The following is a 26,040-nucleotide window of genomic DNA, read 5'->3' as shown; positions in this document are numbered from 1 at the left end:
TGCAATAGTGTTCATGTGCAATTAAGGTCTTATGTTGAATGTTTGTGTTCTACCTTATTTCTTCTTATCCTTTCTTATCCTTTTGTAATTCGTATATTTATTTATATTTTTACACTGCAGGGACTGCACCTAATTTCGTTGTATCTGTTACAATGACAATAAAGATATTCTGATTCTGAGTTTAGGGCAAGTGAAATGAGAGGGAGAGACTGCAAAAATGGGAGTAAACAGATACCATAAAGGAAATAGCAAGGGTTTGTAATTGTGTGTGTTGCTTCTTTTATTTTATACCCTTCACCAATTTCTCACTGGGTTATAAATTTACTAAAGGAATAAGCTTCAAATTGAGGTGGCTCGTAGTGCAAGTTCACAGCATTTCACTTGGTAACAAGGGCAGGTTTTACATTGTGGATGGGAAAAGTGTATTGGCGGCGCTGCACATAAAAGGTGGAAGCCAACATAGAGAGAGAAATGAGCTGACATCCCAAGGAACTGCTGTGCTTGCAGCGTTCAGAGATGGTCTCTGTGTGGATGACTAATGAATTACTCCTTTAGCTCACTCTACAAGGACCTCACTTCTGAACCTGAACTTAAAGGTTTGTGACTGATGACCAGCAGTTACCACAGCACAGATCTTCAAACTGAGATGCTTCATGGTGAAGGTTCACGGCTATTCACTTGGCAACAAGTGTGGGGGTTTGAATTATGGATGGATGGTGTGTATTGGTGGCGCTGCACATAAAAGGTGGGATCAGATACAAAGAGAGAGATGAGCTGATGTCACCAAAAAGTGCTGTTCTCACAGTGTTCACAAATAGTCTCTGCACACCTGACAAATGGTGTTACTCCTTTAGCTCACGCTACAAAGATCTTGCTTCTGACCAAGACCTTGCGGGTTCACAACTGACCACTAGCAGTTACCACAGCACAAACTTTCAAACTAAAAGGCCTTGTGATGCGAGTCCAGAGGAATTAATAAAAGGAAGACGGAATATCTACAGAAAACATAGAGGTGCAAGGAGAACATACACCCAAAGACAGTGACCTGTGCCATGAATTAATGTAGGGTTCCTGGAGCTGCACCACCATACCTCCAACAATAATAGCAGTTAATGCTAAAATGATTCTGTGAGGTGAAACGGTTTTATAGGTCAGTTCTTGTGTGTGTGTTGCTGTTTTATATTTGCAAAATGTTAATGTTGGAAAAAGAATAAGAATGAATAAAGGAGAAAGAAATTACAGAAATATCATTTAATGAAACTTTGGCACTCAAAAAAAAAAAAAATTTGTACATTTTTAATATCCATGGTAACAGGATTAAGATGTCTCCAAACTCCAATAAGGTATTCAACTCAACAAAAAATGCAGACTGTACAGGATTGTCAATACAAAGATATTAATAATTACATATTTGTATTTAAAAGTGAATACAAATATAGGACTTAGAAATTGTTGACAAAAATATTGTATATACGCTAAATAGCTTACAAGGCATCTATAAGAAAAATGACATTAAAAATTTTACTTTTGCTTATATTTTGGATCAAAATATGAATAGAAATGTCTGCTTTAATGAAAGCATTATAAATCATTTCTTGCTTAACAAAATAAATTAAATATACATGAATTCTGTTTTAAAGTCTATATAGAATTACTAAAGCTTTATATTTTGTGGCAAAAACTTGATTCTAGTCCAAAGAGGCACTATTGTGGTCCATTCTCCTCCCGATTTCCTTTAAATGTGATTTCACATTTCCTGCACACGATTTTCTGTTTTATGTAATCGAAGCAAAAACTCAGAAATGCATTTGAAGGAGAATTTCTAGCACTGCTAAGCAGCTAGATCATGAATGGAGAATATTCCTTTTGGCTTCATGCAAGTTAACATTTAACGGAACAGTAAAGTTTCATTTGAAGATGGCAGTAACCAACAAGATGAACCTTAATGGGAGAATTATTTCAGCACCTTTACCCTGATGTACAAAAATAATATAATTGGCAAATAATATATGCAGTTTTTTGGCCATTATAGTGGTCAAGAATTTTGCAGTGTCCTTTAATAACACATTTCAAGCAACTGTTGCATTTCCGTAGTCTATATTAGCAATGAAAAGCTAAGCAACAAGATGTCAGTTAAAGTGTCATTGCCTTTGGAGGTAAATGATTTTTAAGAGTCTTATTTATTTATTTATTTTATCCTTTAATGTGTTGATTTTGTTTTCATTATCAACATACAGTACCAAACAAAAATGTTCAGCAAGCTGAAATAAACCATGGTGCCAAATTTGCAGCTTAGACAGAATGAAAAATCCTGCAAACTGAGCTGGAAAAATAAAAATGTACTGGTTTGTGTCACAGCTTGACTTTCGTTATACTCTCTTTGATTTACCAAACAAGAGCATCACTGGAAAAAGAAAAAAATACACCATTTCTGAAAGTTCAAAGTTATCTTTTTCATATATTTTATATATTTATGTTCCTTCATTTATCCATACCCGTTCTGCCACAAAAACAATATCATAAGTGTTTATTTTTCCCCCTCCATGAAGACATCATGGCTCCTTTGCAGTTGGCAGTGTATAAATATCCATTTGATGGTGCCATGAGGAGGGCTAATTTCAGACGTTTTAATGTGTGGGTCATGCTGTTGACTCTCCTTTGAAATCAGAGGTTAACACTGATAGTGAATATGCTGGTGCTGGTGAATCTTCCCGTCCACATGAGAGTGAGTGTGGGTATGAATGTCCATGTAAATCTTTGGATACATTTTGGGTACCACATTGGGTGCCAAGGTTGACCCTTGACTTAACAAATGCTGCTGTTGAGCTAAGTATTCCTCATAATTAACAGAGCCAACGCAGTCCTTGTCAGGAGCCTGAGGCAAACAAATCCGCTCTCTGGTGGGCTGTCGGTGAATGGCTTGAGCGGCAGCAGCAGCTGCTGCTGCTGATGATGGTGAGGAGCATGGCTTCTTTTTGGTTTGGCAGAGCCACAGAAGAATTGTCCCAAAGATGAAAACTGCTCCTGCAGGAATACCTATGATCACAGGCCAGGGAAGGTTACTTGCTGATGTTGGTAATACAGGTAAGATTGGCGGCTTTGGATCTGCAATGCAAAATATTCACAAAAAAAAAGAAAAATTAAGACATAATGAAAAAAAAAGACAATCTGCTGTCTGGATCACACAATACTAATTATTAAAGTAGTACAGCATCTTATATATTTGCATACAATAAGGGTTACCCATTATAACTCATTTATTTGATTTAAGAAAATGTACAGAAAATCGCACTATTTAATGTCGGAACCTTAAACGGTCTTAATGGTATCAATAATTTTTCAGTTTGTCACACATTGTGTTGACTTATCTAATGCCAGCTGCATCTGATTTTCAGAACACAGATCTCCAGCTATCAAGGAGCAGATAAAATGCAAGATCAGCAGGTTGTTAGCTCTTCCTCAAATGTTCTTCAAGTAACGTCAGACAATATGAGACAATATCACTACTAGTATATGTTCTTAGCTATCCACCCCAGGTGCCAGTGCTCTTAGTCTGCCCTATGCCACTGAAAAGCAGGAGGAGCTGCCAGCTGTTGGTCTTCCAAACAGTTTGCTTTGAGAAAGTGCAACTTTAATAAACAAAAAAGGCATGAATGAGGACAACTGCCTGCCATACACTCACGTCCTCACTCACTTATTCTGAGCTTCCCAATTCACCCACCACCACTGTGCTACTTTATGAAGAGGGTGATCTTCTGCACATTTTATATAATAATAAATGAGATTTATTGATGTATTCACTTTTGTTGTATTAGGAAGGCTGAAACCAGTGGTGAGCAACTTTCAGTCTGCAAGTATTTAGATTAAGGGCTAGGAGATGTTGACTGTTTCCCACACAATAACATATGTGTATCACATGTAAAGTTCTTTTGGCTTTACACTTTGAAAATGAAGTTCCTGTTGTGCCTGTGTACACTTTAGTGTGCCACTCAGTATGTAGTGTCACACATAGGCACCTGGGAATCATCTGCCTGGTAAGTGATACCAATCTGGGATGAGAAGTGGTGCTAACGCTGCCTCTTCTCCTCCACCCATAATTCAGAGGGTGTCTTACCCCACCCACGGTGCACTAAGCTGGCCCTGCCCCTTCCACTCAGGACTCTGTAAAACCAGATGGCTCCAGAAAGTTGGTCTAGTGCAGCTGTCTTTTCTTTTGTTTTTTGCTTTTTCATTAAATGGGGCCCTGCTGACTTCAACTGCAGACATTATTGACTGGTGGAAGGAATACTTCGAGGATCTTCTCAATCCCACCAGCATGTCTTCGTTAGAGGAAGCAGAGCTGGAGGACTCCGGGGGGGGGGGGGGGTGGTTGGGGGGCCCGTCCATAACAGGGGCTGAGGTCGCCGAGGTAGTTAAAAAGCTCCGAGTTGGCAGGGCCCCTGGTGTAGGCAAGGTTCACCCTGAATTACTCAAGGCTCTGGATGTTGTGGGGCTGTCCTGGTTGACACGTCTCTGCAACATCACATGGACATCGGGGTCAGTACCTCTGAATTGGCAAACCAGAGTGGTTGTCCCCCTTTTTAAGAAGGGTGACTGAAGGATGTGCTCCAACTATAGGGGGATCACACTCCTCAGCCTCCCCGGTAAGGTCTATTCAGGGGTGCTGGAGAGGAGAGTTCGGTCGATGGTCGAATCTCGGATTCAAGAGGAACAATGCGGATTCCGTCCCATCCGTGGAACACTGGACCAGATCTATACCCTGGCCAGGATCCTGGAGGGGGCATGGGAGTTTGCCCAACAAGTCCACATGTGTTTTGTGGATTTGGAGTAGGCATTCGACTGTGTCCCTCGAAGCATCCTGTGGGGTGTGCTCCAAGAGTACGGGGTACAAGGCTCATTGTTACGAGCCATTCAGTCCCTGTACAGGAGGAGTAGGAGCTTGGTCCGCATTGCCGGTAATAAGTCAAACTTGTTTTCTGTTGAGGTTGGACTCCACCAGGGCTGCCCTTTGTCACAGTTTCTGTTCTTAAGTTATATGGACAGAATTTCTAGGCGCAGCCAAGGAGAGGAGGGGGTCTTGTTCAGTGACCTCAGAATCTCGTCTCTGCTATTTGCGGATAATGTAGTTCTGTTGGCTTCATCGGACAGTGACCTCCAGCTCTCACTGGAGCGGTTCACAGCCAAGTGTGAAGCAGCAGGGATGAGAGTCAGCACCTCTAAATCTGAGGCTATGGTTCTCAGCCAGAAAAGGGTGGAATACTCTCTCTGGGTTGGGAACACATTACTGCCTCAAGTGGAGAAGTTCAAGTATCTCGGGGTCTTGTTCACGAGTGAGGGAAGAATGGAGTGGGATCAGTGCGGCATCCGCAGTAATGCGGGCTCTGCAATGGTCCGTTGTGGTGAAGAGAGAGCTGAGCCAAAAGGCCAGACTGTCGATTTACCAGTCGATCTACGTTCCTACCCTCACCTATGGCCACGAGCTTTGGTAGTGACCGAAAGAGCAAGATCGCGGATACAAGCGGCCGAAATGAATTTTCTCCGCACGGTGGCTGGAGTTTCCCTTAGAGATAGGGTGAGGAGTTCAGTTATCGAGACTCGGAGTAGATTCCCTGCTCCTCCGCATTGAGAGGAGTCAGTTGAGGTGGTTTGGGCATCTGTTTAGGATGCCCCCTGGATGCCTTCCTGGGGGGGTGTTCTGGGCATGCCCCACTGGGAGAAGGCCACAGGGCAGACCCAGGACACTCTGGAGGGATTATATCTTCCAGCTGGTCTTGGCCTCGGGGTCCTCCCAGAGGAGCTGGAGGAGGTGGCCAGGGAGAGGGAGGTCTGGGCTTCCCTGCTTAGGCTGCTGCCCCCGCGACCCGACCTCGGATAAATGGTGGATAATGGATGGATGGATGAATGGGGTCACCTGATTGGTGTCCCAGTTCTCATTGCTGGAGTCTTGTGGTCTGTTGCCCCAGTCACAGTAGACTGTTGGCACATAGCTTTATTACTGCACCACAGGATAGCGTTTACAATGCAGCTGTACCAGCATCTTAAAGACAATTTACATATGCTAGTAAACATAAGTAATAAAAATATTATGACACAAAAATAATGTGTTACAGCCAGGGTTTATTTTTCTTGGATTATGTTTAATTTTTTGTTTTATGGTTGTTTTTGTTAATTTTGAATTAGTATTTTTCATGTTTTTATTTTATATTTGGTAATCATATGTATTTTCTCTCTTTAAAGCTGTTTACATTTTCAGTTCTTTGTGGGCTGAGCCCCAGGAGGCAGGGCCACCCTAATATCACTGCTGCTGGTTCATTCTGACTTTACTGTATATTCGGCCAAGAAAGAGAAACTCACAACAAAGTACTGATTTTGTATCAGGGGTCTGCAAGTATTGAATTATCTTTAATTCATTACCATGTAGATCTGGAGTTTCTTGCTTAGTTTTGTGGTTTAGCTTCTGGATTTGTGTTTGGGACTCGTCTGCCTCATATTGCCTTTTTAAGGCAATACATTGTTTTTACCCTTTTTGTGCCCTTTTTGCTCTTTTCTTGATTTTTGTTAATAAACAATTTGTTTATGAAGATTCTATGTTTTTCTTTCTGTTTACAACCAGGTGTTTATGGTCACTTTCTGTCTTGTGGGTGTGGTATAGCGGGTCCACAACTCTCAGCAAAGGCCAGTTTTTAGATAAATAAATAATCACGCTCGCAACTTAGAGAGGGGGCGTGGTGGTTGTGGCTATAGCAGATCTCAGGGCAATCTGCGGTGTGGGCATTTCTCACCTAAGTGCACAGGTGAGAGACTGCCCACATCCGTGATTGTTCCTGAGGCTGCTAATTTGTTGCAGCTGCTGTGCCCTCTCGACATTTATAGAAGCGCGAGTCAGCTAGAAAAATGAAATGGAAAAAAGAGTAGAACAAGAAAGGAAAGAAAGAAGGAGGTTGCTAGAGAGCACGGAGCAGGAGAGAGAGAGAGAGATAGCCGGTGCGGGTGAACGAGCTAGCGAGTGAATGCTCGCAGGCAGCTGTACGGAAGTCTGGGTGTTAGGCCGCCACACGATAGTTGTAGTCGTGGTCACTCCCACTGAGTGATCGAGTAGTGGGAGTGACCAGTGAAGGGCAACTGGCTGCGTAAGGCCGGGAAGGCAGCGGGAGTCGGGAGGCTTAGTGGAGAAGTCCTTGATGTGAGTGTCCCGGTCATCAAGGATACCAAGTCTCGAGTCTGGGATGAGTGCGCGACCGAAGCCAGGATCGGGAGGCCTCCAGACCTGTTTGAAAAGGAGTGAAAGACAGCTGCAGAGAGAGCGTCTCGACTGCTGCGGGGCCCAGATGGGTGAAGCAGGAGAGATGCTAGGATAGAAGACATCGGGCTCTGAATGGTATTTTAAAGGACTGCTTCCAGCGTTGTTTTAACCTAATTTTTAAAGGATTGTTTTTGTATTGATTTTTAAACCTCCACATTTCTTTTATGGATTATTTATTTCAAGAATTTGACTCACTGCATTTTATTTATTTGAATACTTTGTTTTTGATTGTTTAATAAAAGCACTTTTGCATTTTGTACCGTCCGCTTGCTGTGTTGTTGCCTCACTGTCTAGTTCATCCTTAACATTACCAATGGTGTAGGGTTCAAGGGCTCTCGAACAGCAGATGGGAGCATGGAGCAGAACCCGCATCGTCACAGTGGGGCATTTTAATATATTTTTGGGTACACTTCTTGTATTTTGAACTTTTAAATCCAGCATTCCTTTTTTGGACCTGTATAGGCCAAAGTCAGCAGTTAGTGATTGGGGCACATAGCTGGATTGTGGTGAGCCTCTTCTGGGCTGGTCATTGAAGGTGATGACCTGCTTTTATTACTTATGTTGGAGGCCTCACACCCATTTCATCATGTTTGAGACTCTAGCTCACAACAAGTAAACTTTAATATGTCAGAGAGATTTTAAGATCAAACACTTTGCTCAGAATGTTGTTGTTGTTTTGGTCCTAGCATCCATTTAGTGTTGGGTTTGGGCTAAATAAGCAGCACCTTAGAGTGTGAAAATGATAATTTACTATTTAATAAAGATCATCTTCTCCATACAAAATCAAATGTTATGCCTGTCCTGCTGGAAACATGATTATTGTAACATATTTACCAATCTGTAAACATCCTTGCGTAAAGTTTCTGTTTACTGAGCTCAAATGCAACACATGCAGTAATTTTTATAATATCAATACAACTGGGAATATGCTACTGATAAAAATGACAAAAGGCATTCTTGGCTGAGGTTCCACTTTAAAATGCACAGTTTTGACATCCATCCATCCATTTTCCAACCCGCTGAATCCGAACACAGGGTCACAGGGGTCTGCTGGAGCCAATCCCAGCCAACACAGGGCACAAGGCAGGGAACCAATCCTGGGCAGGGTGCCAACCCACCGCAGACAGTTTTGACAATCCTCTGTAAATATGATGTTAAAATGACCAAACCTTCAACCTACCTCCTCTTTTAAATCAATTACAAAACTTTGTGTGACGTTGCACTTTATATTCTTATTTTAAAAGTACAATCATATATGTAGTATATACTGTGTAAATGTAATATTCTTAGGTCAGTCTTGATGAAATATTATTTGTTCTTGTATTGTAAACTTTGTGGCCAAATAATTCTGATTAATTCATCCATATTTCAACAGATTATAGCAATGGTCAAAACTAGTTATTGAGAAATACATACAGAAAAGAGAATGTACTAAAGGCAATGACCATCACGTCATGAAGCATAGAGCCATTTTCACTTTAACTATTAAACTATTTGCTGCAAGTTTAAATGGTGGCAGTAGGACCAGATTGCATATCATTTCTTTATAAGTTAATATATGCAATTTAATGCATAAGTAAAACAATATATTCATCATTGCTGACCAGATACAAGAAGACACATCAAAGGAGATATATGTCTAACCTGGTAAAACAGTGAGGAAGGCACTTCGGAAGCTATAACCCATTGTGTTGGCCCCAAGACAGATGTACATGCCAGCATCCTCTTCTTTAGCTCGAGTTATCATCAACTTGTTTAAATATGAACCATCAGGCCGTGACCACACCTCGCCTGTGGGCAGCACTACAAACTTATGTTCTCCAACATCAATAGTTGAGTTGTATTTGTTCTCATTGCCCGGCTCCACTCGTTTCAACCACTGGATGACTGGCTTCACATCGCTGCGGACTTTGCACTGGAACGAAGTAGTGCCCCCATAGTCCACGGTGGTGTTAACTGGGTGGGTGCCAGTCAAAATAGGCTTGGAGCGAGTCCTCTCTGAAAATAAAGCCGAAAAAGACATAACCACATTAACAACAACCATAAAAGTATATATGCAGACTTATCTCATAAAAATGTTGCTATGTGTACTGTCAGTAAGGCTTTGGTAAAGTAAAAATAACTCTGTAGATTGCCACCATTATATATTTACCTAGGTTTCCACCAACCTTCTAAATGAGAGTACGGACATGGAACTTCTAACACTAGGCAGTGAAGTTATCTGTTATTTGTAATTTCTTTCACATATATGACCCATTGAATTCCTCCAAAGAGTTTATTTTGATTTACCCACTGATGCACTCCAGGGGAAACTTAGCAATTTCTTGAGCTGACAGCATTCACATAGGAAACATTCACCCTAGGCAAGGGGTTAGGAGTTTGTGAATGGTGTGCAAAGTGCAATGTATAATGTTTTCTAACTATACAAATGCAATGACTTCAATGCTGATATCTTTTTAATATGCTTTCTCAAAGCAGGAAGGATCTGAACACATATGCAGTTTATATTTATACCATTCAAATTCCTACACAAAGTTCAATATTCAAGAAAAAAAGCAACTGTGAAACAAATTGTGCATGACTATCTCGGGATAACCAGGCTCATCAGTTTCCACTACTGTATGGAACAAAAGTAGTTTTGGTGTTTTAAATTTTGTTTAGTTTCTGGATGCCTTTCAAATAGCTAACTATGCAAAACAAATAGACTTCCCCAAAACAATGCAGCTAGTCATAGACTCTCTTAAGATCGATTCACTTCCATACAGTAAATGCCAGAAAATTACACTTGAGTATGCTGTGATGATTTGTGTCTCTTGTTAGTTTTCTGGCTTTGTTCACATACACGGTAACCCAAGAAGTCCCCAGGAAATATAGTAGGTATTGATCAGGGAAAATATCAGAAAACATCAAAGCCAAATTTCCCTCAGGGGACAAATAAAGTTATATCTAAATCACCTTTCTTGGGATTCTTGACTTGGCTGTGTTCATACGTGTCCTTGGTTAGAAAGTTTACATATAAATGGCTGCTGCTCCAAGAACTTGACCACTATGTGACAACAATTGCAGAAATGTTCCATTCCTAAAGGGTAAAGTGGCAACATCATCATTACTCCAAATTTACCATTATTGTGGTTATCCTATCATTGTTGAACTCCTGTTTGGGCATATATAGCTCTGATATTACTGGTATTGGCTATACAATTGACCACTACTATCAGAACTGATGATGTGCACTAACTTTAGAACTATAACAAGAAATGAAAATCTATACCAATCTAAAAACTCTGTTTTATTTGCATGTGGAAATGGAGATGCAGTATGAATGAGACTTTATTAGAAATGACTCTATGTAAGGTTGCCTGGAGGTTTCCCATTAAATCCTGTCTGGTGCAGGTCCTGATCAGCGAGTTCTTGCATAAAAAAATAAACACAGTGATGTTTTATATACTGAATTATTATTAGTGGGATTCAAACATGTGCCAGCTAGATAAAACAAAGGGCTATAGAACCAGTAGATCATATGAGACCTGTGTTTGGGTATGTGCAATTATTCTGTTTGTTCTTTCAGTTTCATGATGGTAACTGCTGAATCCTGAAGAAACACTAACAGAAAAATGCTTTAGTACTATTGGTGTTGTACCGTGTTAGCCATTATGAATGTAGTGAAAAGTCAAGCAAAATGACACCTTTTATTGGCTAACTAAAAAGATTACAATATGCAAACTTTTGAAATCTTTTAAGTTAGCCAATACAAGGTGTCATTTTGCTTGATGTTTGACTAGAAAAATGCTTTTAAATTGTTGCTAATATTCAATGCACAGGACTGAAGCTAAATATTGGTCCTCAGATGTCACAAAGAACAACATGAGTGTGATTGTAGTGCAGTGGAAGTTTGCCCTCCAGTGCCTTTTGTAGTCCTGATCAGTATGGAATGCCCATTAGAATTATTTTGTAAAATATTTTTTTCTTCAACAGGTTACTATACATAAGTATCCTTTGGTAAAGTGTCTTTGCTTTAAGTACAGTTCCCTTACAATATGTCAGCTTGCATTAGAATAACATGCTTTACAAACTGTTTAGTTTTTACTTGCTTCACAACTTGTTATCAAATAATCCTTGTTAAGAAAATACAAAATTTAATAGTAGCCCATTAATGCTGGTGTTGCTGCCTAAGTGAAGGGTCAACTGAATACCTTTCATAAATCTGTGTTTATTATTTAATAGGCTTTATTGTATATTTGCCTATAGAACAAAAAGCTTGTAGCCAAGCTTCTACATTTTTTCTGCTTATTGTCAAACAGATTGAAGTGTCTCAAACACTGATGTGCAATGTGTTATGATTCTATACACTGGCAAATTTTTTTACATTGTTTAAGCCTTTTTATGCCCCAATATGGGATTTTTTTCATTTATTTTTATCACAGAAATTGTTATCAGTTATTAGAAATTATTTACAGGCATTTTGATTGCCATTTTTTTGTCCTAGGCACCACTTAGTTGTCACATTCCTATGATGATCTTTGGTCCCAGAAGTTATTAGTTGACATCATCAACACACCACTAAAGAACAAAATCAGATGAGACATTTTATGAGTTTTAGGATATCCAAGAAAAAAGTATCTTTGTGCATGTGTTTGTTGTGTAATTAGATTTGCTTTGACTTTTTTTGGCTTGGGCATTTCATAAGACTGATCTTTTCCTCTCATGGTCATGTCTTTCAGCTCGTTAGCCCTTATTGTGCAAGGTAAACACATTATCGGGGGACTGAAAGAGAGCAACTCAATTCACAACAACAATGACGAAGGTGGACGTTCATCATTGGTTCTCCACTGAGTCTGCATGGGCCAAAAATAGCTAAAGAATAACTAAATCAAATTCTGACAGCCATCAGTAAAATCTTCATACCACCTATAACTTATGCTCTTTTCATTCCTAATAATGTTGCCGAAATAAGCATCAGCATGCAATATTTGAAAGGTCTATCAGTTTTATGCTATAGTTAGAAAATCTTTATATATTTTTAACATATTAGGATCCAATCTCCACTGTCTTCACCTCTCCTTGTATGTTTGATTCAATTGTCAAAATAGCATTGATCGACTTGTACCTCAGTATAGAAAGTGATCTACAGCCTGACATCTTCTTTTCTGAAACAGAAACAATTTTGTTCCCAGCGATGTCTGGTTTTGATAAAAAGGGAAAATGGCACATCTGACATGAAGATGATGTTTGATTCATTTCCACCATCTCTGCTCCTGTTTTAGTGTAAACATATGTTTTCAGAGACTGCACACAGCTGTGGGATGATCAGAAACACATGTCCCACAGGTTGGGAAATGCTACTCAGATGGAAGCACCTCCCTTGAGCCTCTTAAATACATTAAAAAATGTGTAAGCTTGCCTGTCCCTGTTACTTATTGACACTAATCTGCTGAGGTGTTGGTGTGGAATACTTGCAGAAGCACTGAACTGCCTTCTAAGATTGCGTCTTTTGGAATATTAACCCAGTCATTAGCACGCCATACGTGCAGGAGTCAATTTACACCTATGACTCAGTCTGGCTTGGCCATTTCTGCACTGCCAAGCAAGGATATGATTTCACTGTAACATTTTACTAGTAAGAACCTACTGTAGTTAGCAGTTTTATCCCCTTAAGCACTTTTAATCACAGGAGAAGCTAAAAAAAATGATTCTGTGACAAAAGAAAAACACGACACAACTACTTAATGAATAATCTAATATATTGAGGTTGAGGTTGAGGTTGGGGAGCTAAAATGAAAAATTGAAGGATTCTTAAAATACTTAACTCCAAAAATGAATAGAAAGTAACTTATCAGACAATAGTTGATCACTTACAATTTGCTGTCATTTTGCACTTAAATCCTACACTCTCCACTAATTTATTTGGACATCTTTTTTCGATGTAGTTTGTAAATCTAATGTCAACCTTCTTTGTTGCAATTGTATATAACTCTCCTTGTATTTATTGTGTGACAGTCTTTGATTTAATCTGAAAATTATGATTTGAAATTATTATGAATAATGCTGCACATCTTCTCTCTGGCACACTAACACTGAGGACTTTCAGCTAATGAAGAAACTCTACTGGAGCTCCGACAGCAATATGTCTGCATAATGCCTCATTTTGACTGTGATTATGCAGTCAGACATTTTTCTTTCAGATGTGTGTTCAGACCATAGTGTATATATATATATATATATATATATATATATATATATATATATATATATATTTATGTACTGTCACGCATGTGTGCATGGAAGGCAGCTAAAGGGCTCGAATGGGGGTAATTCCATGCTGGACCAGGGGATGGCGGAGTGCATTAACACTTTCTCTTTTTCTCCTGCAGACCAGTTATGGGAAATTCTGCCTGGCCCCGATGATGTCACTTCTGGATCCGACCCCGAAGACATCACTTCTGATTCTGGCCCTAATGACATCATTTCCTCTGCCAGACTTATAAGTGCCATTTTGTCACAGTAACTTTTATAAAATAAAAAAAAAACAGTTTTCCCCTGGGCACAAATAAAGATCTACTTAACCATTTATTTTTAGTAATTGCTTAGTCAGATTTTACAGTTGTGTTAGACCACTGCCTATCCTGGAGGTTCTTAGTGCAAGAAAGTACGTAATCTCAGTCAAGGACATAGCCTACTCATTCAAACTGCAACAACTTTATATTCAACAAATATCCTACCCAGCACATCTCTGGAATTTTGGAGAAAAACCTGAATACTTTGGGAAAAACCCATGTAAATACAGAGATGAGTAAATTCACACTCAGAGTGGCCAGGTCATTCCATCCTCTGGTGCTGCAAGAAAGCTATGCTAACAGTAACTTTCCTGTTGGTCTTATTGTTTCATCTTTTAAAATATCGTATTCTGATTTTATGTGCCTTAATATGTCTGAAATATCCATACTTTCATTTACTAAACCCAAGATGTGAGGTTTGGAAGTTTTGGGGAGCCACAACATTTCCTGGTAGTACTGGATGCTGGACAGGATGCCAATGTACACATCACACTCACACACAAAGTACAGATATGTCTTAGTTATGTATCAAAAGACCCAATTCAACGAGACAGTAGCACTAACCACTGAACCACCATGATGTGCGCTTTGATAGTGCCATATAAAATGATTCTTGATTCAAACAATACTTTATAAAACAATCTAAGAAAGTGACCTTTCTTTAGGATCACTTACGGATGACTTCTACTTTGTAGGTGGCATTGATCTCCCCTACTCGGTTAAACACCCGACATGTGTATTTGCCACTGTCTTCAGGCATCAAGTTCTTCAGATTAAGTGTCCATTTCTTTTTTCGACCCTCTCCCACTTCTTGCTCCGTCAGAGGTTTGCTGTCTTTCAACCAAGTAATATCAGGCCGGGGGTTGCCACTGGCTGCACATTTCAAGCGGATGGAGCTGCCTACAGGGCGGGCAATCACTCGCCGGCGCATTTTGGCAGGCTGAGTAAACCTGGGTCGCACTGTGAAAGAAAAATATAAAATTTAAATGAATTATTTTATGAATGACCCAATGTTACTGCATCACATATCAAAACTACATGTTAAGTAACAGTCATTTACATTAAGTACTCCAATTTGAAAGACTCCAACCAAACTTTTCTCTGAGCCAGCTTTAAACATTAAATATTTATTGGAAGTCGAACCTAGGGCTTGGCTAGAACCAATTCTAGGCAGCACAACATTAAACAAACAGGAGTGTAATTAGAAAGTTAAAAATAAAGACTTTCACACGAGTAAGTTGTTATGGTGGTTAATTCTTAGTCTCTTACCCCACTGCTTTGACATCTCTTCATTAGTGTATTCGCCATCACTACCAACTGGGTCTACTGCTGCATCCTTTTTCGAGCTTGAGTCATCTATAAAGAGATAAAGTCCATATTTTACTGCAAGTGATCCACAAGTTTATTGTAGAGATAACAGGTTTCAGCATGATCATAAGCTTTACATATAAAAATAAAATTCTGAAGCAAAAGTTTAAAAAGATACATAAATATGCAGGACAATAAAGGTGCCAGCAAATAAATGCAAATCATTGGCACTTGTTTTCTTACTTTGCTCGATTTTTGAGTCTTTGTATTCAGCTGATCCCTTGCAAAGGATGTTATGCTTTATCTTTATTTCAACAACACTAAGCATTTAATGCCATAATTCTGAACAATCCTTAGTCTTTTGAATAATGGAGGGAAAAAGGTTTAATTTTCATGTGCTTAACTCCACCACTGCTGGAACAAGCAGCTGATCCTCGCCAGTGACGAAAGCTCAGTGTTAATTAGGAGGGGCCATTTGCATATGCTAAATCATTCACCTGTATCACTTTTGCTAGATTAAATGAGTCTAGATGTCATGTTCTTTGTATTGAAATCATGTTATTTTCACAAACTAATTTGTACTTCACAAACAAAAATGGCTTGAATTATCAACCTGCCAGCATGCCTTGCGAATGGGAACTTCAGGTGGCGGCATGACCAGATCTTGGCTGAAGTGGCAGTGAGACTAGAGAACGAGAGGAAGAAGATTCAAAATAACATCAAAACCAAAGAATCCTGCTTCTTCAGATTTGTGAAAACAGGAGAAAGCCCTAGCAGATCATCAACCGGCACCATATTTCTAGAATCAGCTTCTGACTGGGAAATGAGTTTGGATCTCAACAAGCAACAAAAATTCCCAGAGAAGATTACCAGCTCAATGTTCAGGCCAACATTTCTATGGTCTATGCAAATAAAATAAGTGGTGATTCTTGAGACGACTGTGATGTGGGAGGAGAGGATGAAGGAAGCCCATGAAAGAAACTTTTTGAATGCAAACAGACAGGAAGGCATGCATGGAATCTCCCAAAGAAAATAGGCTATAGTCGATTTCCAGGCCAGTCACTAGGGAGAGCCTTTTCCATTTTGGAAGGAGCTTGTAACTAACATCACTAAACAAGTAGAGTCAGCATTGAAGTGGCTGTGGCCAAGGTGCAATGAATACTAGAAAACTCACTCAGTAGAGGAGAGGTAGATAAAGTTCTCCCGAGGTGTTGTGGGCTTAAATTAATGAAACACCTGGGAAGGGGGTGCCCACCTGACAACCCTAAGAAAGTCCTGAGGGCCCACACTATGAAACTCTGCCAAGAAGTAAAGTTCTGAAGTTGTGATTGCTTGTCATCCATCTCATGCAAGGTATAAGGAAATTCCTCTGTAATGAAATGGTAGTGATGAATGCATCATAAAACTTTGCTGTACAGTAACATTGCAGCCTTATAGTGCATATATGTAATCACTGGGTATCTTTATGCAGAACAAAGTAAATGGGACAAAGGGCAGTTTTCATCACAGCACTGATCCTGAAGAAGAACAACAACCATCATCAGCCTGCTTCCACCTATTGGTTCACTTTATATGGTGCAAGGGGTAGTTTGAACAACCCAGGCAAAGGTTCGGGTAAACTCCATGAGAGAACTGAAGAGAGACAGTGCTATAGTGAATGCTAGACCAAACATTGTTCCGAGCGAAGAGTGATAGTCACTGCTGGCAGTACTAGTGTGCTTTCTTATTCATCACTGGCCAACATATAAACAGGAACCAGATTGGTCCCTCAGATCTTTCTTGTTGTGTCTTGTACAGGTTTCTTGCAAAATACATATTGATTCTCAGTTCCAGCTCTCTGTAAGAACTTTAAGAATGAATTTGAAAAAACAAAAACATTAAGAAATGCTTAGGAAGTAAAGAAGGCAAATGCAGTGTTGCAAAGTGTCAACTTTATGACGTTTGCTTCAATAAATGCTCCCTTAAAGATCAAGATTTTATCTTACAGCAAATCATAGTTCATTCTTTTTAAACCTCTTATACTGTATGTACAGCACGCATGTATATAGCATAATTTGATCAAATGGTACAAATTTCCAAGATGTACAAACTGATGCCACACATTTCAAACCTATGCTATATTCACAAAATATCAAAGAGCATCCTGTACCTTTTAGAGTTACTGCTGACATAGACTATTGTGTACCCTCATGTACTTACCTCAGGAAACTATAACATGTAACATCAGCTCAAGTTACTGTTTTATAGAATTCCACCTATTTTTCAAATTGATTTAATAAATAATGCCTTAATGTCGTAGCAACTAACAGAATCAGAAGGCTTTAATTATTGGTAAAAATCTGCAGAAGACATGGCTAAATATTTAGTCACACTTCACAGTTAAACAAATGCTTACAGGGTTATTGTTTCTATAATACAGCAGATTTCTTTCAGTCAAAAATAAATGTAACATTTTTCATATAGGCGATTTTCACATGTCCATATTTTTAAAACACATGTGAAGCACTTGTGAAGAGTTAGGCAATGAAAATGGGGACAGCAGTATATTTTTCATTGCCTTGGAATGAGACACATTTCTTTTCATAGCTACTGAGTGTATTATTTGTTATATCATGCACTCTGTCCATAATGGATCTCTAGATCATTTTGTACATCAGCATCAGGTATATGAAATTACTATCTAGGAGATAAAAGCAGAAATTCATATGGTCATCAAAAAGCTAACTGTACATAATTAAATTCAAGAGTTACACAGAACGGATGATATTGGAGTAAGTCACTGCATGGGACACTCACTGACAGTGGGCTTATTTAAAGTCATCCCATCTTTGGAATGTAGGACACAAAATACGATAACAGGGATGAAAACACCCATGTACTGTAAATATAGGGAAAAGTGTGTGTGTTGCCCTGACTAGGCCATGATTTGAACTCAACACTCTGGAGCTATGAGGCAATAGAACTAACCACTGTATTCCTATGTTGCCCCAAAATTAACATTTTGAATCTGTTTGGAATTGGAAAATTCCAGTTTTTCCAGGTAAAACACAAAAGATGCCACAGAAACTGAAACACACTAAGGTATGTGTCCATACATTCATATTTAGTTAGTTTAGCCACCAATCAATGCAAAGACATGTCTTTTGACTGTAACGACAACCCAGAGACTTAGAAGGATAATTATAAAAACATGGCTTCCACTCAAGGCAACACATAAGGGGCAATTCCGAAGTTCTGGTGGTACCAACAGATCCTATTTAAAATGACTCTGTGGGGGGAATTAAAAGTCCATTTAGCTACATCTCAAATACACGGGTAGAAGATACTGTGCCACCTGTTCTGTTTTTTTAGGCTGACAATAAGTCCACTATGTGGAGTTGTGTCTGCTGGCAAACAGACCCTGTTGTGGTATAAAGAGTACAATATCCAACAACAGAATGAGGACAGATGGTCCAGAGTAGCATATTGGAATGCAATTTGTTTTAATTTTGTCCTCAAGAACAGTTAGATCATGTAAATTATGCTGAGCTGTCACACATTTTTCTGCAGGATAGCAAGTAAAACCACAGAAAAAGCAAAATTAATAAAACTAGTATGTTCTTAAATAAAGGTTTTGAAATAATAATTTGTATTCAATGTATAATAAGCTGTACTCAGTAATCTCCATTTGTCATCAGTAAGCAGTTGTTGTTCAGCAAGACCAGCTGTTTGACCCAGTGGGGCGTACCATGAGATTCTCTGAATGGCATTTTCAGAGTTTTGCTGAGTCTGCCACTTGCAATAAATATTCATGCTGCATTTTGTGCAAAGATATCTGCTTGGCAGTGTTACCACACAGATCATTAGAGGTGTACTCTGCCAAGATCCTGACTTCATACAAGCCACGCAATACATGATGAAACCTGGCAGAAAAGAGCTAAATTAGGCTGTGTTTTTTCATTTGGATTAATAAGAAACCACGGTTTGTCACATCTCATATGCTCAAAACAACACATGGGAAGCACTAATACTAATAGGGATCCTGTGGGCATGCTATTCAATCTATCATTTATTAATACATTTCAAACATTTTACATTTTACAACACACATATATGCAAATCACTTTACAAGTGCAATCCAGAAAGATGGAGGCACCTTCTTTAGTGTTACAACCTAGAAAATGGACATTTTAATTTAAAAAAGGGCTGAAAGACACAGATCCTGGCATTAAAATATGCTGTTCTTAATGACGCAGCAGTGGTTTGGAAGTAGCATAGGACATGCAAGTAGCAGTATGTGATGTTTATTAAGCCACAGTAAGCAGATTTATCTTTCTTTTGGGCCCTCAGCCTTTCCCATCAAGTTAGGCATCCAGGCTTATTTGTGCTAGTGTGGAGGACTTCTGCTGGTTCAAGAAGATAAAAGTGGCCAATGTCATACTGAAAGGCAGATTTATTAATGTGAGATGGGTATCCCTCGGGCACAGATCCAAAAACTATGCCCAGTTAACTGGAATCTTTAAATTTAGTGTGTGCATGTGAATGTGCTGAATGTTGTTAGGAAAAGCTCTGGCTCCCAAAGAACATTTATTGATTTATGTTGGTTATGAAAATGTAGAAATAGGATAACTGCAAGTGCTATGCTTAAAGCTCAGGGACAGATAATCATAATCAGCTAAGAAAAATGATGTTCAAAAAGATGGATCTTAATTTCTATTTCAAAAATGTACATGCAAATAACTGTACTCTGCAGGATGTTCTGACAACAAAGAGTCTTCAGTACCAACTGTCAGTGGTAACTTTGCTGGTGCACAACAATATCAGTATCAGAAATCTAGAAAGGGTCAGTTGAAGATACCTGGTTTCTCTATGGGGTTAGCCTATGCCACAATATAAAGATTGTGTGTCATTGACCATTCATCTGATCCAGCATACTATCCATTTAGTTTTCCACTTATCCAATTCAAGATTGCAGTGGCTACCCCTGTAGCACTGGAAACAAGCTGGGAACCTAAACTACATGGGAAGCCTATTGTTTATCTGAACCATATAATGTTACATCACACACAAACACTGTATCCAAAAGATCATCTCACAACAAATATCTACTTTACGTCTCTTGCTAAATGTACCCTCTACCATTTAAATTCTCTTCTGTAACTTCATCTTTGTTTCTTCTGTTGTCTTGAATAACAGAACCCAAGTAATGAAACTACTTCACCAGCTTGACCTTCTCACAAGCCACTGTGAACATTTAAAGCTCTGAAATAAACCTCCAGCACAGTAGTTATCCCAGGCAGGCTGCGTTGAGGCCAGCATCTTCAGGGCCATGAAATGCAACATTTTGGTACTGCTTTTATAATTCTGCCTGTGTCACATACGTCTATGCTGGTCTCTACAATAATCTGCAGTATATTATTACTGTCAATCCTTTGACAATAAATAGTCTACCCCTAATTGTGGTACATCTTACAGTGTACTGTTATATTTTTCTTTTGGAATATAACAATAGCATAGTTGCACAGTGGTAGTGCTGCTGCCTCACAGTAAGGAGACTAGGGTTCATGTCCCAGGTCCTCCCTGGTTGGAGTTTGCATGTTCTCCCTGAGTTGGTATGGGTTTCACCAGGTGCTCTGGTTTTCTCCCACTGTATAAAATACATTCAGGTTAGGTGGATTGGGGACACCCTAGAGTGTGTGTGGTGTGTGTGTGTGGTTGCGCTGGGATAGACTGGTGCCCTGTCCAGGGTTTGTTCTTTGCCTTAAGCACCCTGTGCTGGCTGGGATAGGCTCCATCACCTCCCATAACCTTCATCTGGATTAAGTGGATTAGAAAATGACAAGACAATATTAAATACTACAGTTCAGAATTTGTGTTAAATGAATTCTAACATTGTAATATTTTTGTTATTTAACTGCAACAAGTATTTGGGCAATAGATATCATTTCTAGGTCAAATTCATCTCCAAGGGATTTATTATATTACACAGTGCATTTTTTACAATGCACATATTTATAATTTTATTTTATCATTATTACTAGTTTTTAAAATCCTGATTTATTAATATTATTTCAAGAAAATAACGTTGTACACAATCATAACTAGAGAGAAAAAAAAATCAGAAAGTTAAAAAGATAGCAAGAACAATAACAACAAAAAAAAGCCTAAAAAAGAATTCCACCCCTATCTGTACAGTATTTTATTATTATCTTTGAGTGTCATTTCGTATTACAGCTATGGTATTCACATAGCATTAACTACTGCAATTACCAATATCTTAAGCAATTTAAATTTATACCTGAACTCATTAGAAAACTAAAAGCTAAAAAAATTCTTTCACTCTTTTAGTCTTAAGAACTCTGTAAACTATAATATTTCCAAAACAAACAATCTCAAAAAAGTTGTTGCAAGATGCCCTATCTTAACCTAGGACCACTCTGGCTTTAAGGTAAATGTCCCTTTCAAAAGAGTTGTGCTTTGAAGCCCTAAAACTTTATTCTAAATGAAACAATAAGAATTAGAAATACAATCAAAGAGAAAAAAGTAAAAGAGTAGAGTGAAGCCAATGCCTAAACGTTGTTAACATTAGTTCAAGTATTAACATCAGAAAGGTGTCTTAAACAAAACAACATTTGCTGCCAAAGCAGCACATAACAAGCCCCTGCTTACAGCACAGAAACTCAATGCAGTTCTCCTTATGTTACACCAAGTTAGCACTGCTTAGGCATACACAAAGTGACTGGCATTTTCAGAGCTGTCTGACTCCCTGCCAGCCCTTTGAAGTTCTCTGAATTGCTGTAAATCTGTTTGATCTCTGGTTGGTGCAGCTTTGCGATTTATTCAGCCTGCTTTTAAACCTGGACAGTTACTGAAGCAGGATGGCAACTTACCAGCTGCCGTCAAGCCATAAGAGTCGAGGGGTACAACTTTTTTCTTTTTTTTCCCCTCTTGTATACAAAGTGCACATAGAAACCTTTTTTGTTTAATTCATTTTAGATCCAGATTTCTTTCAGTGCAGCCTAATTTTTTTTAAAAGGTTTTAGCAATGTGCTTTCTTCTCAATTGAAAAACTTTTCTCCAACAACTGCCGTCAGATTTTCTTAATCTGATAAATTCCCCCACTTTACCCTAACAACATTTCGTGTATCTAAGAAAAAAGTAAAGGAGAAAAATAATGCTGGAGGTAGACAAAAAATAAAAGTGTAACAGTACTTTTATAAATAAAAAATGTTAAATGAAAGAAACTTTAAACAAACAGAAAATAACATGCATACAGTGCTGTATATTTATATACTGAACATATTAATATATATGTCTGTCTGTCTTCATACATATGCATATACAGTATATATACACGTATATAACATATATACACATATACTCACACACATGTGAATGTGTGTGTAGGTATGTATATATATCCACCCATCCATCCATCCATCCATCCATCCATCCATTATCCAAACCGCTATATTGTAACACAGGGCCACGGGGGTCTGTTGGAGGCAATCCCAGCCAACACAGGGCGCAAGGCAGGAAACAAACCCCGGGCAGGGCGCAAGACCACCGCAGGACACACACACACACACACACACACACACACACACACACACACACACACACACACACACACACACCAAAAAGTAATCAATTAAGAACTCTTTATTTCATTTTTTTATTTACATACTGTAATCTATATCATTAAGTGGATGTAGGAAAGGTCTGAGCTCTGAAGAAGTATAAATAATTAAAAGGTTCTCTTAGAATTCAATGGGAATACCAGGTAAATGATTTCCTCATGGCAGTGTACATCACCTTTTTCTTCCTATATTAAAGCTACTGTATATTAGGAGTAAAGTATGTTTGGGAAATGATATGTGGTGATTCTAAAGCCTTTATTAAACAGATGTCGACTTGAAAACCAGCTAACTTTAGTTTGGGGCTAGGATCTATTGCAGCAATGCAGAGTTTGTGGCAGGAACCACCCTGCATTGGGTGCTGGTCCAGAGATGGTTGCACTCAGATAGATAGATAGATAGATAGATAGATAGATAGATAGATAGATAGATAGATAGATAGATAGATAGATAGATAGATACTTTATTAATCCCAATGGGAAATTCACAAACAAACTCATGCACATACCCACACAGAGCCAAATTACAGTCATTGATTACTCCAAAACGTACATCTTTGGGATGCGGGATGAAAAACTAACTACTCAAAGGAAAAACCACAGAGAATACAGAGAAGATGCATTAACTTACATTTCCATTTATTTACTTAGCAGACGCATTTATCCAAAGCGACTTACAGAGGAGGTCATCGTAATCAAGTAATCATCAGTCTGGAGGACTGTGTTCGAATAAGTGTTACAGGACAATGTTACAAAATTGTTCACCATAATTGTAGACATTGGATTAAAATGCAAGTGGGTTACAATTCCAAGTTACAAACCCTAACACTAATATTAGTTAGATGGAAATTCACCAAATCAGTCTTCAAATGATTTTTAAAGATGTTGAGGAAGTCAGAATTTCAAATGGAGGTTGGCATTCTATTCCACCAGCTAGGAGACACACATAAAAATGTCTGGAATGAGATTTAACACCACACAGAGGTGGCATCACCAGTGACACTCAACAGCAGATGGTTGAGTGGTTGAGAAGGAGCAACTTCAGCCAGGCCAGGTCTAAAAGTCAACATCTGGAGCTATGAGGCAGCAACCCTAACAAGGGTGTCACCATGTCTCCTTCTCTCTCCCCTCTCTCTGTCTTTATACATTTATCTTAAATAAATACAGCATATATGAATATTAATATATAAAAGTAAATGCAATATACTATATATAATTTTCTGTTTTTATACTTACAGGGTGAGATGGTGGTGGAGTGGTAGTGTTGCCTCACAGTAAGGAGACCAGGGTCTTCCCTATGTGGAGTTTGCATGTTCTCCCTGTGTCTGTTTAGGTTTCCTCCCACTGTCCTAAGACATGCAGGTTAGGTGAATTGGCAAAGCTAAACTGTCCCAAGTGTGTGTTTAGTGTGTGTGTTTGCCCTGAGATGAACTGGTGACTAGCCTACGGTTTGTTCCTCTATGGTAACTGGGACAGGCTCCAGCACTCCTTTGTGACCCTGGTCTGGATTAAGCAGGTTAAAAAATGGCATGACTTTTATATACAGTATATTACCTACAAGTAGTGAAACACGACAAACTTTACAAATCAATAAACAAACGGGTATCACTAGCTAAGCGGAGTCAAGGTAGGCTCCAACACGTCGTGAGAGGTAGACCGACTCGAATGGAGGCTGACGTATGAGTGAGGAGGGCCCCACTCGGCTTCCCCCTCCCCTCAGACCGCAGCCTTGAATAAAGCGTGAATAAATTGCTTGTGCAAGCGAACTATGATAGTGCGATAACAGAAGTCGCAAAATCAACCGGAATGTTCAAGCAAATTATAGAAAAAAAAACAATCTAAATCCGTTAAGTAGTTCTTTTGTGAAAAGCGGACAGACATACAGACAGACAGATGTTGGATTTTATATACATAGAGATTAAGTATTTACATAAAACAATAATACAGACAGAGAGACAATATTACATGGTTAATAATTTCACAAAATATTGAAACTGTCCCCTCCCCAAAAATGTGAATGATGGATGAATGACAAAACAAAATTTTAAATAGTAGCAAATGTAAAAAAGAAATGGATGGCTTAAAATTACACAAAATACTAAGAGACACCAGCAATATATATTCCTGACAACTGACAAAAATACAAAGCTACAAATCAAATCCTTTTAACCACGGATGATCACACCAAGCCAAAAAAATCAAACCATTTCAGAGTGGTAGCAAAAATATGAAACCCAAAAAAAGGAGATAATTTTAAAGAGGGATAAAAATATAAAACCAAAGAGCAAACTTTTTTAACACTATAACATTGATGGAAATTCAAAACCAAAAAAAACCTATGTAAAAACATGTATACCACCTATTAAATTATATGAAACTAAAAATAAATCTTACCTGCCATAAATATAGAAAAGAAAAACAAAACCCGAGTAAAAAATACACCACTAGGCAGATTTCCTAAACGAAAGATGTCTGGCAGCGGTTATATTATTGGTGCTTGGAGTGGAACATAACTCGGCACTATCTATAGGCCTTCCTATAAAAAAAGTTCACACAGCAAAATACTTTTGAGTCATTTCAAAGCACCACCCAGCTAAAATGTTCTCCTAGAATTTCATTAAAATTATATTTTCTGTCAGAGACACTCATATTTTTAATCAAATGAGGTTTATGTAGCTAACGGGGAATGCCTTGGCACACAATGGGCATTAAGAGTCCAAGAGAATTTCTTCCAAAAAGCCTATGTTAATTGTCAATATTATATGGATATTGATGTTTTTAATTATAACTCTGGGAAACGAGTCAACTCATTTTTATTATTATTTCCTGCTGCTAGTTCAATTGAGAATGAATGAATCCCAATTTGTGTTTTTTTATCTTGTCAATTTGTATCCTTGCATGGTTAATAAAGCGTCTTGTATTGGAAGTGCTCTGTAACAGGGGCTATACAGAATAATGAATTGAATGATTCACTTACATAAAGCAAGCGGCTGTACAATAATTTTAGAAGGTTTGGTTATCTCATGATGGGCATAACAACTAAGTAAATTAAGTAATAAAAAACAAGGAATTTCAGAATTAGCTTAAAGGGGACTCATTATCGAAATGCTCCACTTAACAAGCTGCATGTTGTCAGTAATCTGTACAGTAATTATTTAGTTGTGCCCCACTGCACAAAAGGATTGTTTTGAACAATGAATCGGTTCCCTTTCCTGCTGTAGTTCAGCATACAGTGACTACACCGTTCCATTCCTCTGACT

At 38.6% G+C, this 26,040-nt stretch overlaps 1 protein-coding gene across 1 annotated transcript in view; it reads right to left on the bottom strand.

The window, feature by feature from the left end:
- Positions 1-1,236: 1,236 nt before the first annotated feature.
- fgfrl1a (fibroblast growth factor receptor like 1a) overlaps positions 1,237-26,040 on the bottom strand; it is a 254,817-nt gene continuing 230,013 nt past the window's right edge. Inside the window, exons 4-7 of the mRNA XM_028801583.2 lie at positions 15,127-15,213; positions 14,533-14,817; positions 8,948-9,301; positions 1,237-3,105 (exon numbers count right to left, since the gene is read on the bottom strand). Coding sequence (XP_028657416.1) covers positions 2,672-3,105; positions 8,948-9,301; positions 14,533-14,817; positions 15,127-15,213 — 1,160 coding nt within the window. The 3' untranslated portion in view covers positions 1,237-2,671. The remainder of the gene's footprint in view (positions 3,106-8,947; positions 9,302-14,532; positions 14,818-15,126; positions 15,214-26,040) is intronic.

This window comes from Erpetoichthys calabaricus, chromosome 5, assembly GCF_900747795.2.
Source record: "Erpetoichthys calabaricus chromosome 5, fErpCal1.3, whole genome shotgun sequence".
Lineage (NCBI taxonomy): Eukaryota > Metazoa > Chordata > Cladistia > Polypteriformes > Polypteridae > Erpetoichthys > Erpetoichthys calabaricus.
The sequence above is the reverse complement of the archived record's forward strand: the minus strand, read 5'-3'. Positions and strand labels throughout refer to the sequence as shown.